This window comes from Sus scrofa, chromosome 14, assembly GCF_054392235.1.
Source record: "Sus scrofa isolate SSC_HxYL_T2T_F1_AM1 chromosome 14, Sscrofa_HxYL_maternal_Yorkshire_Landrace_v2.0, whole genome shotgun sequence".
NCBI classification, from domain to species: Eukaryota; Metazoa; Chordata; class Mammalia; order Artiodactyla; family Suidae; genus Sus; species Sus scrofa.
The window spans coordinates 128,949,787-128,965,035 of record NC_139396.1 but is presented as its reverse complement, the minus strand read 5'-3'; the positions used below and the strand labels follow the sequence as shown (position 1 = coordinate 128,965,035).

At 38.4% G+C, this 15,249-nt stretch overlaps 1 protein-coding gene across 7 annotated transcripts in view; it reads right to left on the bottom strand.

Moving 5' to 3' along the window:
• The window catches only part of LOC110255181 (cytochrome P450 2C19-like), an 80,135-nt gene that overhangs the window by 39,333 nt on the left and 25,553 nt on the right, over positions 1-15,249 (bottom strand). For 4 of the 7 annotated variants that reach the window (XM_084994995.1, XM_084994996.1, XM_084994991.1 and 1 more), the window contains exon 1: positions 869-1,036. The exons of 2 other annotated variants lie outside the window; for them this stretch is intronic. In XM_084994995.1, the coding sequence (XP_084851121.1) occupies positions 869-1,036 (168 nt within the window). Of the gene's footprint in view, positions 1-868; positions 1,052-15,249 lie in introns of those variants that run through there. One more of the 7 variants, XM_084994997.1, reaches the window with a different exon arrangement.

Here is a 15,249-nt window from a genome sequence, read left to right as displayed (position 1 = left end):
ACTGGGCTGACCACCTCAGAGTCACCTATGGAGCACTCTCCACGAGAATTCCTATGAGGAATATCACAATTATGTTTTTATTGAAGTACAGTTGACTTACAATATCGTGTTAGTTTAAGGTGTACAACAAACTGATCGAGTTATATATAATTTCTTCAGATTCTTTTCTATTACAGGTTACCGCAAGTAAGATATTGACTATATTACAATTCTTTATTCAAAAAAAGAAATTCAGGCAATTCTAATTCCCAGCTTAGTTTTAGATCTGATGGTATTACTAACACAGAAAGAGAGCAAGCATCATATAGGCAGGTCCTGGACATGCAGCATCCTCATGAAAGAACAATATCTTTCATCCTGCAACCTTCACGGGCTACAGATGGCAGCCTCCGACAGAATCCAAATGAATGCTGTTATCATGAATTAACACCAGGCATGATTTGCTTTTTCAGAAAAGTTCTATTTTCATGGCCATCTGAACAAAACACACAGCTTATGTAAGTTACAGAGTACATAACATCTACAAGTAAATGTCGTATCACAGACTATGTCACCAACCATTTACCTCCAGCCCCAAATCACAGCAACTTGCTGTGAAACAAAGGGAAGCAATACTCCCACCTTTTCCAACTTTATCATTTGGATTCTACCATACAGACCTAAGCATCTCTCTACTCACAAAACACACTGTTTTGCTTCTCCATTTATGACAATGACAGAGCTAAAAATCAAGAGAAATATCAAAATCTACAGAGATAATTTGACCTATTTTAACATATAGGTAAATGGAAACATATATTATTTTTAAAATTGGCCTTAATTTATTTACCCTTTGTAAGAGGCTCAAGGAGCATTAAAAACTACTTACATTGCTTAGGTATTTGCTGATGGCCTTAACATCTAACTGTAGGATATTTCCAAGAATTGGGAGAGAAGTGAGGCCAGGTGGGAGCTTCCCTTTCCCAGAGCTCTGATTCCAGAGTGGCAGAAGAAGCAGACAGAAAAGACCAAGCACCAGGGCCACAGCCAGATCCATGATGCCCTCTCTTCCTACTTAGACCACTGTGAGCCTGAAATCTAAAGCTTTTATACCAATTGCTGTTAATTCAACTCATGTCTCTCTGAAGTATTAAAGACACCAATCAGTTACATCCACTTTGCACACTGTTCTGAGGCCACTCTGTCTACTGATAAAAAATAACCTGTCATTTAGCCTTGTTTTCTCTGTGGCCAATGTTGATTCTGGTTTAATCTTAGTCAGGATACAAATATTCATTTTTTAAAAAGTGCTTTCACTGTGCAGCCAGGATTGAGAACCATGGAAGCGAATAATTTGATGCCACAAAAGGATCATAACTGTAGATTCAAATCAACAACCAGTTGGGAATGCATCATATTGAGGACAACCAATGTACACCATACCTTTTTTATTTTTAAACATGTTTTTCTTGTAATGCTATATGTAACACTAGGATACTTTCGCCTTGCAAATGAAAGATTTTAAACTATTTTCATGTACTGTGCTAACATTACCATCACCTATACATAAAAAAGTTAATGACATCATATTTAAGATCTTTTACAAATCAAAAAGGAGTAAGCATCATGGTTCAGGTATCCAAAGTGAAGCCAGGTGGTCATTGTGGATGTGGCTTCAGACATGTCCTGCATCACTGAGAACTTAAATTCTGACCTGTGTCAAACGTAAAGATTCCACCAGGCATTTTCAAAGCAATATATGTGAGTAGCTTCTAGTTGCAATCTTGTATTTTCAAAGTTCCCTGCCCCCTTTGCAAATACACAATCATTTCAAACCCAACCAATCCTTGCTTAACAAGCACATTTACATCTTTCCACCTCTAATCCTAATTCTTGTGGGGGTGGGGGGAAGTGCTTACAAAACACTAACTTATGATCTTATGATTCTGGAGGTCAGGAGTCTTTTCTTTCCCTTTCTTGGCCTCACCTATGGCATATGGACATTTCTGGGCCAGGCATCGAATCCAAGCCACAGCTGTGGCGACACTGGATCCTTGATCTGCTCTGCCACAGTGGGAACTACTAGAGGTCAGAAGTTTTAAATCAAGGTGTCAACCAGAATGCGTTTCTCCTGGGGGCTCTAGGGGATAATCCTTTTCCTTGTCTTATCCAGTTTCTAGAGGCCACCCGAATTCCTTCGTTCATGACCACTTCCTCCACCTTCATGGACAGCAGCACAGCCTCTTCCAATCTCTGATCCTGTTGAATTTCTCTTACAAGGACACTTGTGATTCCAATGGGCCTACCAGACAACCCAGGGTGGTTTTCTATTCTCAAGATCCTTAAGTTTTTTAAACTATCATACAATTTTGAATGGTTGCTTTCCATTTAGGTATTAGGAAAATCTCCAATCCTAATTACTGACAAAAATGTATGTACCCTTGCAGTTGTTGCCTTTACAAAGGCCCCCATTTTGTAGTCCAGAAGAACACAAGTGCTTCTTGGATATATACTCCTGCGCTGCTGTCCTAACAAACCTCAAAGAAACACCTGTTGAGTTCAACCAGCTCTCCATTCTTGGAATTTCTGGTTAAGAGTAACACAATTCAAACATCTTGAGTGATCAAAGACATATAAAGTTGTTATCTAAATAAACTGACATGAATTTACCTTGAAAGCTCCTCTCTCCCCACCAAAACAAACATTGAAAGGTAGAGATTTTGATTTTGTGTTTTTCAGATGAGGAAAGGGTGAACAGGAGAGCTGACCAGTGTCACATGGCTCGTAAATACCACAACTCAGATTTACAAGGACATCTTCTGATGGCCACTGTGATACACTCTCTTACACCACAAAATATACGCTGCCTCAAAAACAATTTTAGAAAAACAAAACCAAACACTCCAAAACGTTACTCTGCGTATAACCCAAATGCCTGTTCTCAAAATAACAGGCTTCCCAGAAAACAGAAATCCCTGGACTTAAAGGAAAAAGAAGTCAAGATTCTCAAGAGAAGAAATCAAAAATAGGGATTCTCCCTTCTCCATCACCAAAGAGCAAAAACTTGCTCACATATGAGGGAAGAGGAAATCACAAAAATTTAATGAGCAGGGCTTGAGAAGCTATGACTCGAGTCTCCCTTTGGCCTACAGACACAATTGCTTCTGTTGCCTTTTGGAGTCTGTCTTTGTCAGAAATCATGGAACACAGTACTCACAGTGTTAAGCAAAATTTTAGAAAATGGGGACCTGATTGAGATGAAAAGCTATTTATTGGGAGCTCGTTAGGATGCCTAGCACTCATTTAGTTCTCTCACTAGATCATCTGGAATCTCTCTCGTGCCAACAATGGCACAAAGCCAGCCTGAGAAATATTTTATGTGTTAAACGGAACTCTTCACAAAGGTAAATGTACTGAAGAAAACAGAGCAGAGAGACCTGAAAACAGGAGACTAAAGGTAAAAGTGACCTTGTTACAGACTTGTTCCTAGGCTGGATTTTGATTTGCAAAGAAAAAAAAGCTATGAAGGTTATGCCGGGAAAATTGGGGAATTTCATATAGGTTGTACACTAGATATGCTATTCTATCAATGATAACTCCTGAGAATAAGTGCTGTTGCGCTCTGTATACAAAATTATTGTTTTTGAGATATCCATGCTGAAGTAGGCAGGTGCTGATGACTAGATAGACAGACTGATCATGGGATATTAATGGAAGAAATATTCACATACTGAGGTATGGGGAAGTCATTCTGGCTTCTGTATCAATTTAAGCTGAATTTTACATGAACTAAAACAGCTTCTTTGTGGCCCATCATACATACACAGCACATTGGTTTATTCATTAAATAAAAAGGTACACTGGCCAGAAATAAAGAATGTCCATGTTAAAAAGAAGGATTAATCGTAAACAAATGCCTCCCTTCCTGGGGTGCTAATGCCAGGTGCCAAAGCCATACTGACTCGCTGTGTACGTGCTGATCTGTTTTTTTTGAAACCTTGAAGAATTGTATCCCTGACTTGATGGTCTTTGTTCTGACAAGGTATAAAACATATGGAAAACCCAGCTTCTTCCAGTTCCTCAGAGTTTTCTGAGAGGCTGTGCCCTGGGCCACAGCCCTCAGTTTGGTTCAAATAAAACACCCCGCTATTCATATTTTAGACTGTTTACTGATTATTTCCATCAACATGGCAAAATAGATACATACATACAAATTCATATCTTATATATAGATGAGCATGTTTTTAGGCTTAAAATATTTAGTGCAAAATTGGTGAAAACTTTCATCCCTGAGATTTACCATTTAAAAGATCTATGACTCTATTTTTAGAATTGAACCCTTGTATATTATTATACAAGTAAGATATGAAAGCCTTCCTGTAAGATACAAAAATGATACAAAAATCAATACATTTTCATCAAATGTTGTTTGTTCAATTGGATATGACACAATCAAGTGGTCACAGGTAGAAGAAGACAATATAAATACACCCACATTAGGGACCATTTCTCACCTCATTTTATGTTGCCAGCACTGCTTTGATGCTGAGAAAATTCTGAGGAAGAACAAATATAGACCAAAAATCTCTTATGACTGGGAACAGAGAAGTCCTAAACAAAATGTCGCAAGTCAGGAGTTCCCATCGTGGTTCAGCGAAAAGGAATCTGGCTAGCATCCATGAGGATGCAGGTTTGATCCCTGGCCTCACTCAGTGGGTTAAAAATCTGGCATTACTGTCAGCTATGGTGTAAATCGCAGAGGCAGCTCAGATCCCACATTGCTGTGGCTGTGACTTAGGGTGGCGGCTATAGCTCCAGTTAGACTCCTAGCCTGGGAACCTCTATGTGCCACAAGTGTGGCCTTAAAAAGACAAAAACAGAAAACAAACAAAAAAATGTAGCAAATCAATGTGTGTGTATATTTGTTATATGTATACTTTGTGGGGAAAGTGAGGCAAATATCTATAATCATTTCAGTAGATGGATTTATCAAATGCTACTTACATGTTCATGATAAAAACAATCATTAAAATGAGAGGGCAAGATTCCTTAATCTGAATTTTAAAATCCAACAAACTTTATATAAAAATCATTCTCAATAATGAGATGTTAACTTCCACTGTCCTGCTGATCAGAAACAAATCAAGGATAAAACATAGATATTAACCCAGGTAGCCATGAAGACAAAGTACAGAGAAACTGCGATTAATCTAGAGATAAGCTTTTAGCAATAATCTTAAATTTAGTAAGGTTGCTACATATAAGGTCACCAAAATGATAAAAATGAATTCTATTTTCAAAAGTTCACATGTGACTCAGCAGGTTAAGGATCCAGCATGGTTGCTGCTGTGGCTCAGGCTGCTGCTGTGGCATGGGCTCAGTTCCTGGCCCAGGAAGTTCTGCTTGCTGTGGATGCAGCCAAAAAATTATACTTTCATATTCCAGATGAAAGAATGGAACAGGCATTTAAAAAAAATCTATAAAGACATGGAGTTCTCACTGTGGCACAGCAGAAACGAATCCGACTAGGAACCATGAGGTGGCAGCTTCGATCCCTGGCCTTGCTCAGTGGGTTAAGGATCCGGCGTTTCCATGAGCTGTGGTGTAGATTGCAGATGCAGCTTGGATCTGGCATTGCTGTGGCTGTGGTGTAGGCTGGTGGCTACAGCTGTGATTAGACCCCTAGCCTGGGAACCTCCACATGCCATGGGTACGGCCCAAAAAAGACAAAAAGACAAAAAACAATCTATGAAGACAACAATAAACATAGGGACAACTAAGTGAAAGATATGCAAGCCAATGCACCTTAAAAAAAACCCCATAATTGAGAAAATTAAAGAAAGGCCTTCAAAATTGGGAGGATATATCATATTCATTAATTGAGTGATTCAACACGTCATGAAGTTAACGTCTTTTCAAACTGATCTAAAGCCACCCTGATAAAAATCTCAGCAAGTTTTGGAAAACTGACAAACTGATAGATTGATCTAGAGATGCAAACTGTTAAGATTAGCCAAACAATATAAAAGAACCAGAACACATTTGGAAATCTTGTACTGCTAGTTGTCAAAATCTGTTATAAAGCTCCATAGACTATACTAGAAGAAACACAGTCTGTCAACCCCCGTACATATGATATTTGTGTTTTTCTCACATTGTATTTACAGTGTATTACACCCATACTGTTTAAAGGGGAACTTCAGACCACTGAGGTCAGTATAAGGGAAATCAATCCTACCTTGGGAATGAGGTAAGCTTCTGAATTTAACATCACAAGTCACTGCATGGGGCAGGTTGGTGGGGGCCAGATCATATATCTCTGGATGTCGTGCACCATAGCATCCACATGATGTGGCTCCTGTCCTGGATGTGGGGGCTCTGGTGCCTGCCAATCACACAGTCCCTCTCTTTCTGGATCTTATCTAATAAGAGACAAGTCAGACTGACGGAAAAGAGAAAAAAGGCATATCACATGTGCATCTCAATTTAGGATTACATGAGACATTATGAAGGTGTCTTAACATCATTATAAACATCTATTTTTTGCCCAGAAATGCATCTAGACATACAGAGATAATTGATCTATCTATAATGTAGATACCTGTAAGTTTACTACAAACTAGGCATAGGATACAGCTACAGAGACCTCTATGTTAGCATCCATGAAAAAACAATAAAAAAATGATGAAATGTTTCACAATATAAATAGAACATAAACACAAGAAGCTAAAGTTTTTGGAGAGAGGAAACCAGAAATCTAATTAATTTTGTATCAAAGTCATATAGGGATTGAAAAGTTATATTCATTTCACTGTATTTGTGCATTGTGTGTGTGCAATCTGCAACGCCATTCTCTTCATCCTTCAATTGCCAAATGCTATCACTGTCAACATTCTAGCAGTTTCCTCTGAAATTCATGATCTATTCTAAATATTAACTCTGTTCCTACTTCTGACTTATAGGTTTTTATCCAATATCTAATGTCCTGGAATGAGAGTTGAGAATTTACTTCTCCATCCTCACCACATAAAAAATATACTCACACATGCACACACACAAACCCCTTCATCCATTTCCCCAATTATATTTACAAGAAAAGTTTTGGCTCTTAGAATGTTCATTTTAGGCATTCCCACTGTGGCTCAGTGGGTTAAGAACCCATCACAGTGTCCGTGAGGATGCGGATTTGATCCCTGGCCTCGCTCAGTGGGTTAAGGCTCCAGTGCTGCTGCACCTGCAGCATAGGTAGCAGAGGTGGCTCGGATCTGATGTTGCTGTGGCTGTGGCACAGGCCAGCAGCTACAGATCCAACTCAATCCGTGGCCCAGGAACTTCCATGTACCACAGGAGCAGCTAAAAAAAGAATAAGAAAAAAAGGAGAAAAAAAGGATATTCATTTTTTCACATCATTCTGACTAATAAACAATGTTCCCTGTTAAGGCACCTATAATTTTGCTTTTTTTAGGTTACTTTCTTGCACTTAAGCACATCTCTTTAGTTCAATTCATGAAATTCTATATCTTGATTTAGAATTATTTCCAAATACTGAGGTAGCTTTTCAAACTCCTAATAATAATTATTCCATTATTTGAAAACCAGAGATAACCTATCACCTCTTTTGTTCTTAGGGTGTCCCCTTACATTTGATGCATCCATCTAGTCTATTCTGAAATGCATATTTTCCTGTCCTGATAGCTAGAAACAGCCCTGACACTTTCATTCTTCTTCATGAGTTCTCAAGATTCCTGGAGTCCATGATATCCTCCCATAAGACTTCAGGCACTCAGATGAGAAAGGGAAAAGAGAGTGAGTAAAAATAAGTATCAAACATACAAGTATGAAAATATCTTTTTAAAAATTAATGCACAATTGGATAATTGCTCTTGAGTTCTTTTTTTTTCTGTCTTTTGTCTTTTTAGGGCCTCACCAATGGCATATAGAGATTCCCAGGCTAGGAGTCGAATTGGAGCCATAGCTGCTGGCCACGGCCCCAGCCACAGAAACACGAGATCTGGCCACGTCTGCAACCTACACCACAGCTCAAGGCAATGCCAGATCCTTAACCCACTGAGCAAGTCCAGGGATTGAACTTGCATCCTCATGGATAATAGTCAGATTCGTTAACCACTGAGCCACAAAGGGAACTCTTCTCTTGAATTCTGATGAAGCTCTGATTCCTCATCCTTTATATAGGACCAACGTATATCTCTGAAAGTTTTTGTGATTTTTCTATGGTGTTCTGAGATTTCATGAACCTGTGTCTTTGGGGTGGGTGTGTTTATTTCATTCACTCTGCTAGATATGTGAGAGAGTTTTCTACCTACATAGCAAAAGTGGGGCGTCTTTTCTCTGAAGTGTTCACTTTCTGGTGTTTTTCTCTGACTGCTGAATTTCAGGAAGTGGATGAAGAAAAGAGCTAAGAATCTCTGAACTCAGGAAATGGATTCTTATCTAACCTTTCCTCTCAGCTGTTCACCTCACTCTTTTCCGCTGTCTCTGCTCAGTGCCTCTAGGTGTAGGGCGTCTTAGGTTGATTTCTCAGAGAGTAAACCTTTCTCATTCTACTGGGCAAAGAGAGTTACTTGATAACAGGAGTTGTCAAAGGGACAACTTTGACATGCCAGGGAGCGTGACCTTTATCAGCCTATTTCTCTCTTTACCCTCACTGAAACCTGGTACTTCCAAATCCTGCAACTTACAGGATTGTAAGGACACAGATTACTTCCTATTATTTAACTTCTTCCTCTGACATTTAAGCTACAATTTCTTCTTCTCTACTGACTTCATTATCATCATCTCTTAATATGCTCTGTGTTTCATAATCTTGTTGAATATTAGTTGCCTGTTTCTTGACCTCTTCTTCTCCAGCTTCAAAGGGCTCATTCTGGTCGTAATAGGCTACAGTTATTTCAGTGTGATCCTAACACAAGATAAGATAATGTGTATTTTAAACTGCTGTGCATGACTGTAACTCCTTATAGGTTAATTTCTCTAATAATTAGTATTTCTCTAATAACTAGTGATACTGAGCTTCTTTTCATGTGTTTTGTTATTGTTGGTGGTGGTGTTCTTGGCCACCTGTATGTCTTCTTTGGAGAAATGCTTATTTAGATCTTCTGGCCATTTTCTGATTGGATTGTTTGTTTTTTGATAGTGAGGTGTATGGGCCTTTTGTATATTTTGGAGCTTAATCCCTTGTCAGTCTCTTCATCTGCAAAGATTGTCTCCCATTCTGTGGGTTGTCTTTTCATTTTAAGGTTTCCTTTGCTGTGCAAAAACTTTTAATTTTAATCAGGTCCTGATGATTTATTTTTGTTTTCATTTTCATTGCTCTAGGAGATGGCTCTGAGAAGATATCACTGTGGTTTCTGTCAGAGAGTGTTCAGTCTATGCTTTCCTCTAAGAGTTTTACAGCATCTGGTCTTACATCTGGGTCATTAACCCATTTTGAGTTTATTTTTGTGTATGGTGTTAGGAAGTGTTCTAATTTCATTCTTGTACATGTAGCTGTCCAATATTCCCAGCACCACGTGTTAAAGAGACAGTCCTTTCTCCATTGTATATGTTCTTGCTTCCTCTGTTGTGGATAAGTTGACCAAAGGTGTGTGGGCTTATTACTGGGCTTTCTATCCTGTTCCCTTGATCTATATTTCTGTTTTTGTGCCAGTACCATACTGTTTTGATGAATGTAGCTTTGTTGTGTAATCGGTAGCCAGGAACCTGCTTCCTCCAGCTGCAGTTTTCTTTCTCAAGATTGCTTTGGCTTTGTGTCTTTTGTGTTTCCATACCAATTTTATTTATTTTTTTGTTCTAGTTCTGTGAGAATGCCATTGATAATTTGATAGGGACGGCATTATGTCTGTAAATTGCCTTGGGTAGTTTAGTCATTTTGACAATATTGATCTCCCAATCCAAAACCATGGCATGTCTTTCCCTCTTTTTGTGTCATCTTTGATCCCTTCTATAAGTGTCTTATAGTTTTGGGAGTCTAAGCTTTTTGTCTATTTAGGTAGGTTTCTTCTTAAGTATTTAATTAGAGAAATGCAAAACAAAATATTAAGGAGGTACCACCTTACACTGCTCGGAATGGCCATCGTCAAAAATTCTACAAACAATAAATGCCAGAAAAGGTGCGGAGAAAAGGAATCTTCTTACACTGTTGGTGGGAATGTAAATTGGTGCAGCCCGATGGAAAACTGTATGGAGGTTCTTCAAAAAACTACAAATAGAACTACCATATAATCCAGCCACCCCATTCCTGGTCATCTATCCAGAGAAAACCATAATTTGAAACATGCACCCAAAGTTCACTGTACCATCATTTACAACAGCCAAGACATGGAACCGACCTCAATGTCCATGCACAGAGGAATGTATAAAGAAGCTCTGGTACATATATACAGTGGAATATGACTCATCCATAAAAAGAATGGAAATAATGCCATTTGCAATAACATAGATATACCTAGAGATCATCATACTAAGTGAAGTTAGTCAGACAGAGAAAGACAAACATCATATGATATCACTTATATAGGGCATCAAAAAGAGGGCACAAATGAACCTATCTGCAGAACAGAAACAGACTCACAGACATTGAAAAAAAACATATGGCTACCAAAAGAGAAAGGTGGAGGGGATGGACCAGGAGTTTGGCATGGCATATGAACACTGAGGTATGTGAACTGACTGGCCAGTGGGGACCTGCTGTATAGCACAGAGAACTCAATGCAATAGTCTGTGATAATCTATATGGGAAAAGAATGTGAAGGAGAATGGATGTGTGTACCTGTAGAACTGAATCACTTTATTGTACAGCAGAAATGACCACATTATAAATCAACTACACTTCAATAAAACTTTTTTTTTTGTCTTTTTGCCATTTTTGGGGCCACTCCCGCGGCATATGGAGGTTCCCAGGCGAGGGGTCTAATCGGAGCTGTAGCCACCGGCCTATGCCAGAGCCACAGCAACACAGGATCTGAGCCTCATCTGCAACCTACACCACAGCTCATGGAAACGCCGGATCATTAATCCACTGAGCAAGGGCAGGGATTGAACCTGCAACCTCAAGGTTCCTAGTCGGATTCGTTAACCACTGTGCCATGACGGGAACTCCTCAATACAACTTTTTAAAAAGGAAAAGAAGGTTAACTTCTAACAAAAAGTTCTTTGTAAAAGCTAAAACTATTAATTCCTCCTCCCCATCAAAAATTGTTACTTTGGCACTAACCACTTTTCTGGACTAATAAAATTCCTTTATACATAAATCTTAAGACAATTTCTTGTGAATCAAACCTTTTAAAGCACTTACAATGTTTTAAAAATTATCTCAGGCAGTCTCACTAAATTTCCAGGATTTTCACTTATGCTTCAATAAAGGGAGTTTCCATTTTCCCTACCCTGGCTCTGGAACACTAATTTTTCAGAATGAGGAGCATTAAAATGGCCTTTCCATAAGAAAACTAATATTCAGGCCAACTCATGCTACGTCCCTGCTATAAGTAACCTCCCAGGAAATCCAGAGGCTGCTTTGTTGATTTTGCTACTGTCCACAGGGTCTTCACTCCTCTCAGTCATCCTTCCATATTATGTGAAAATGCCCCAATACTATTCCTGTATTCAACTGGAAAAAAATAAGCTGTTCAAACAGAGACTTAAATAATTCTCTAGGAGAAACAAGGTGGAAAGAACATGTAACCTCTTTCCAACATCTCCTCTGAAATCACCCTGCCCACCATGGTGGTCATACCTATGACGTCCAGGTGCTTCAGCAGGAGGAGGAGTCCATATCTCAGAGTGGTTCTCATCACCTTGGTCCCAGTTCCAAACAAGTCAGATACAGTGTTATCAGGTTTTCAAATGCATATTCTGATTGTTGATTGGGCTTCTCCTGGGAATGATTTGGTTATAAAATATTACAAAGCATACAAAAAAGCAGGTAAGCATGGGGCCCTTAACAGCTAATACATAAGTCGACAAAAATCATTTCTCAGGAAGCCCAGACACTGGAATTACTAGATGAAAAACTTTGAGATATATGACTTAAATACGCTGAGGAGCTGAAGAAAACCCTGGAAAAGAACTGAAGCAAAACAAGGAGGGTATATGAACAAGAGAGAAGTACCTCATTGTGTACAAAGGATCCAAAATAGGATAAAAGCTCATTTCTCTATAGAAACTGTGGAGGCCAGAAATCAGTGGAAAGGTACATGTAAAGTCCTGGATGTAAAAATGTCAACCAAGAACTCTGTACCTGGCATAACTACCCTCCCATAAAGTAAGAGATATCAAGACATTCCCCAAATAAAATCTGAGGGGTTCTTGGCTAATAGAGCAGACTTACAAGAAATGTTAAAGGGAATCTTCTTCCTGGTGAAAACCAAAAGGGACTAGATGATAATGCAAAGCCAGACTGACAAAGATTTTTGTTAAAAATAACTATACATAAGTAAATACTAAAGCTAATATTGTTCTATTCTAGTATAAAAGCCTCTTTTAATTTTTCTATACCATTTACAAGAAAAATGCCAAAAAACAACCATTAGAAATACATGTTTCTAGGAGTTCTCATTGTGGCTCGGGGGTTAAGAACCTGACTGGTATCCAAGAGGATGTGGATTTGATCCCTGGCCTCATTCAGTGTGTTAAGGATCTGGCATGGCCATTAGTTGAAGATGTGGCTCGGATCTTGCATTGCTGTGGCTGTGGCCAGGAGCTGTGACTCCAATTCGACCCCTAGCCTGGGAACCTCCATAATGCCACAGGTGGCCCTAAATAAGTAAATAAATACATGTTCCTAGGCACAAAACATATAAAGATGTAATTTGTGACACCAAGAAAATTTAGAGTAATCAAGTTGGATGGGAGCAGAGCTAACGTATGCAGTTTGAAGCTACTGTGGAATCAATTCATACTGGACTGTAATATATTTAGGATGTGAAACAATAATCTCCATTATTGGCACTAAAAATTAACTTAAAAATAAGTAAAAATTTGAAGAAGGAATTAAAAGGATTCCCCCTAAAAAAAGATCAAATAAAAATTAGGTCTATACTTGAGGAATTAAGAAAAAATCATAAAATGCATTATAGGAAAAAAATAACAGCAGATATAAATCCTTCAATATAAGTTATCACTTTACTTGACTGAAATTCACAACTTAAAACAGATCATGTAATAACTTTTTTTTTTTTTTTTGCTTTTCAGGGCCCTACCTGTGGCATATGGAAGTTCCCAGGCTAGGGGTCAAATCAGAGCTATAGCTGCTGATCTACACCACAGCTACAGCAACACAGGATCTCAGCCACATCTGCGACCTAGACCACAACTCACAGCAACACTGGATCCTTAACCCACTGAGTGAGGCCAAGGATCAAACCCACATTTTCATGGATACTAATCAGATTCGTTTCTTTTGTGCCACAATGGGAACACCTGAAAGAACAAAAATTTAAACTAGGATTTAAATATTTTATTACTTATCTATAATATATCTATACATGTGTAGAGTATCATTCAGCCTTACCAAAGAAGGAGATCTGGACTCTTGTAATAACACGAATGGACCTTGAAGTAATTACTCTTGGAACAGATCAGACACAGGAAGACAAGCACCATATGATCAATTTTATATGTGAGATGTTTAAAAAATCTGATCTTGGAGTTTCTGCTCTGGCTCAGTGTGTTACATACCCAAGTAGTATCCATGGGGATGCAAATTCGATCCCCAGCCTCGCTCAGTGGGTTAAGGATCTGGCGTTGCCGTGAGCTGTGGTGTAGGTTGCAGACATGGCTCAGATCCCATGTGTCTGTGTCTGTGGCTGTGGCATAGGCTCACAGCTACAGCTCCAATTCAAATCCTAGGCTGAAACTTCCATATGACACAGGTGGGTCCTAAAAAGAAAAATGAAAATCTGATCTCACAAATACAGAGAACACACTGCTGGCTGCCACAGGTGAACGGTGGTCAAAATGAATGAAGGAAAGTGAAAGGTACAAACTTCCAGTTATGAAATAATTAAGTCCTGGGGATGTAGTCTATAGAATAATCACTAGACTTAAAAAAATTGTATTTTATACTTGAAAGTTTCTAAGAGAGTAAATCCTAAAAGTTCCCATTACAAGAAAACCAATAAGGATGTGTTATAATGCATGTTAACCACACTTACTGTGGTACTCATTATTGTGGCATATACTGAATCATTATGTTGTACATCCATAATTAGTATTTTTTTTTCATTTTATGGCCACACCTCCACACATGGAAGTTCCAGGGCCAGGGGTCAAATCGGAGACCTGGCTGCAAGCCTATACCACAGCCATGGCAACACTGGATGTGAGCCATATCCACACTGCAGCAATGCGGGAGCCTCAACCCACTGAGCAAGGCCAGGGATCATACCCACACCCTCACAGAGACAATGCTGGATCCTCAGTTTCCTGAGCCATGACAAAAACTCCTGTACTTAATACATGTTATGTCCATTATTTTCAATTTAAAAAAACTGTATGTTGTCTACAAGAGACCCACTTAAGACTGAAAGATACAAATATGTTAATGAGAAAGAAATACAGAGATTTTGCAGGAAATGAGTAGTCAAATAAAGTAGGAATGATTATACTAATGTTAGAAAAAAATGTGAGATTTTAATCAAAAATAGTTTAAAAGGAACAAATAAGCATGGGATGTTTTATATTGGTTTTACAAAGGTGAGTCCTTTAAGATGCTGTAACTATATATATATATATATATATATATATATATATATATATATATGCACCAAGCAACACAGCTTCTTATGAAGAAAACACCGAAAGAAATGCAAGGATAAATGGAGAGTTCTACAATAATAGTGGGACATGGATTTATTATTACATTGGACTCAGGTGAAGAAAGACTCTGAAGTTTGAGGCTGTCGCAGTAGAAACCTCCAAACAAACAGAAGAAAGGTTTGTAAAATGAGATAGAAAAAGGCATATTCAAGGCCTAGGGGACAAGTTCAAAATGTTTAACATTCTCATAGTGGGACTACCAAAAGGAGAAAAACAGAGAGCAAGAAATATAAGAAATATGTGAAACAATAATGACTGGGAATTACCCCCAAATTAATATCATATGCCACACCACAGATCAAAGAAATTCAAAGAACACTCATCTAAATAAATGCCAAAAAACAAAAACAAAGAAACCCTACTCTAGGCATACATTTTTAAACTACCAAAAAATCAAAGGTAAATTAGAAATTCTGGAGAAGTCAAAGGTAAAAA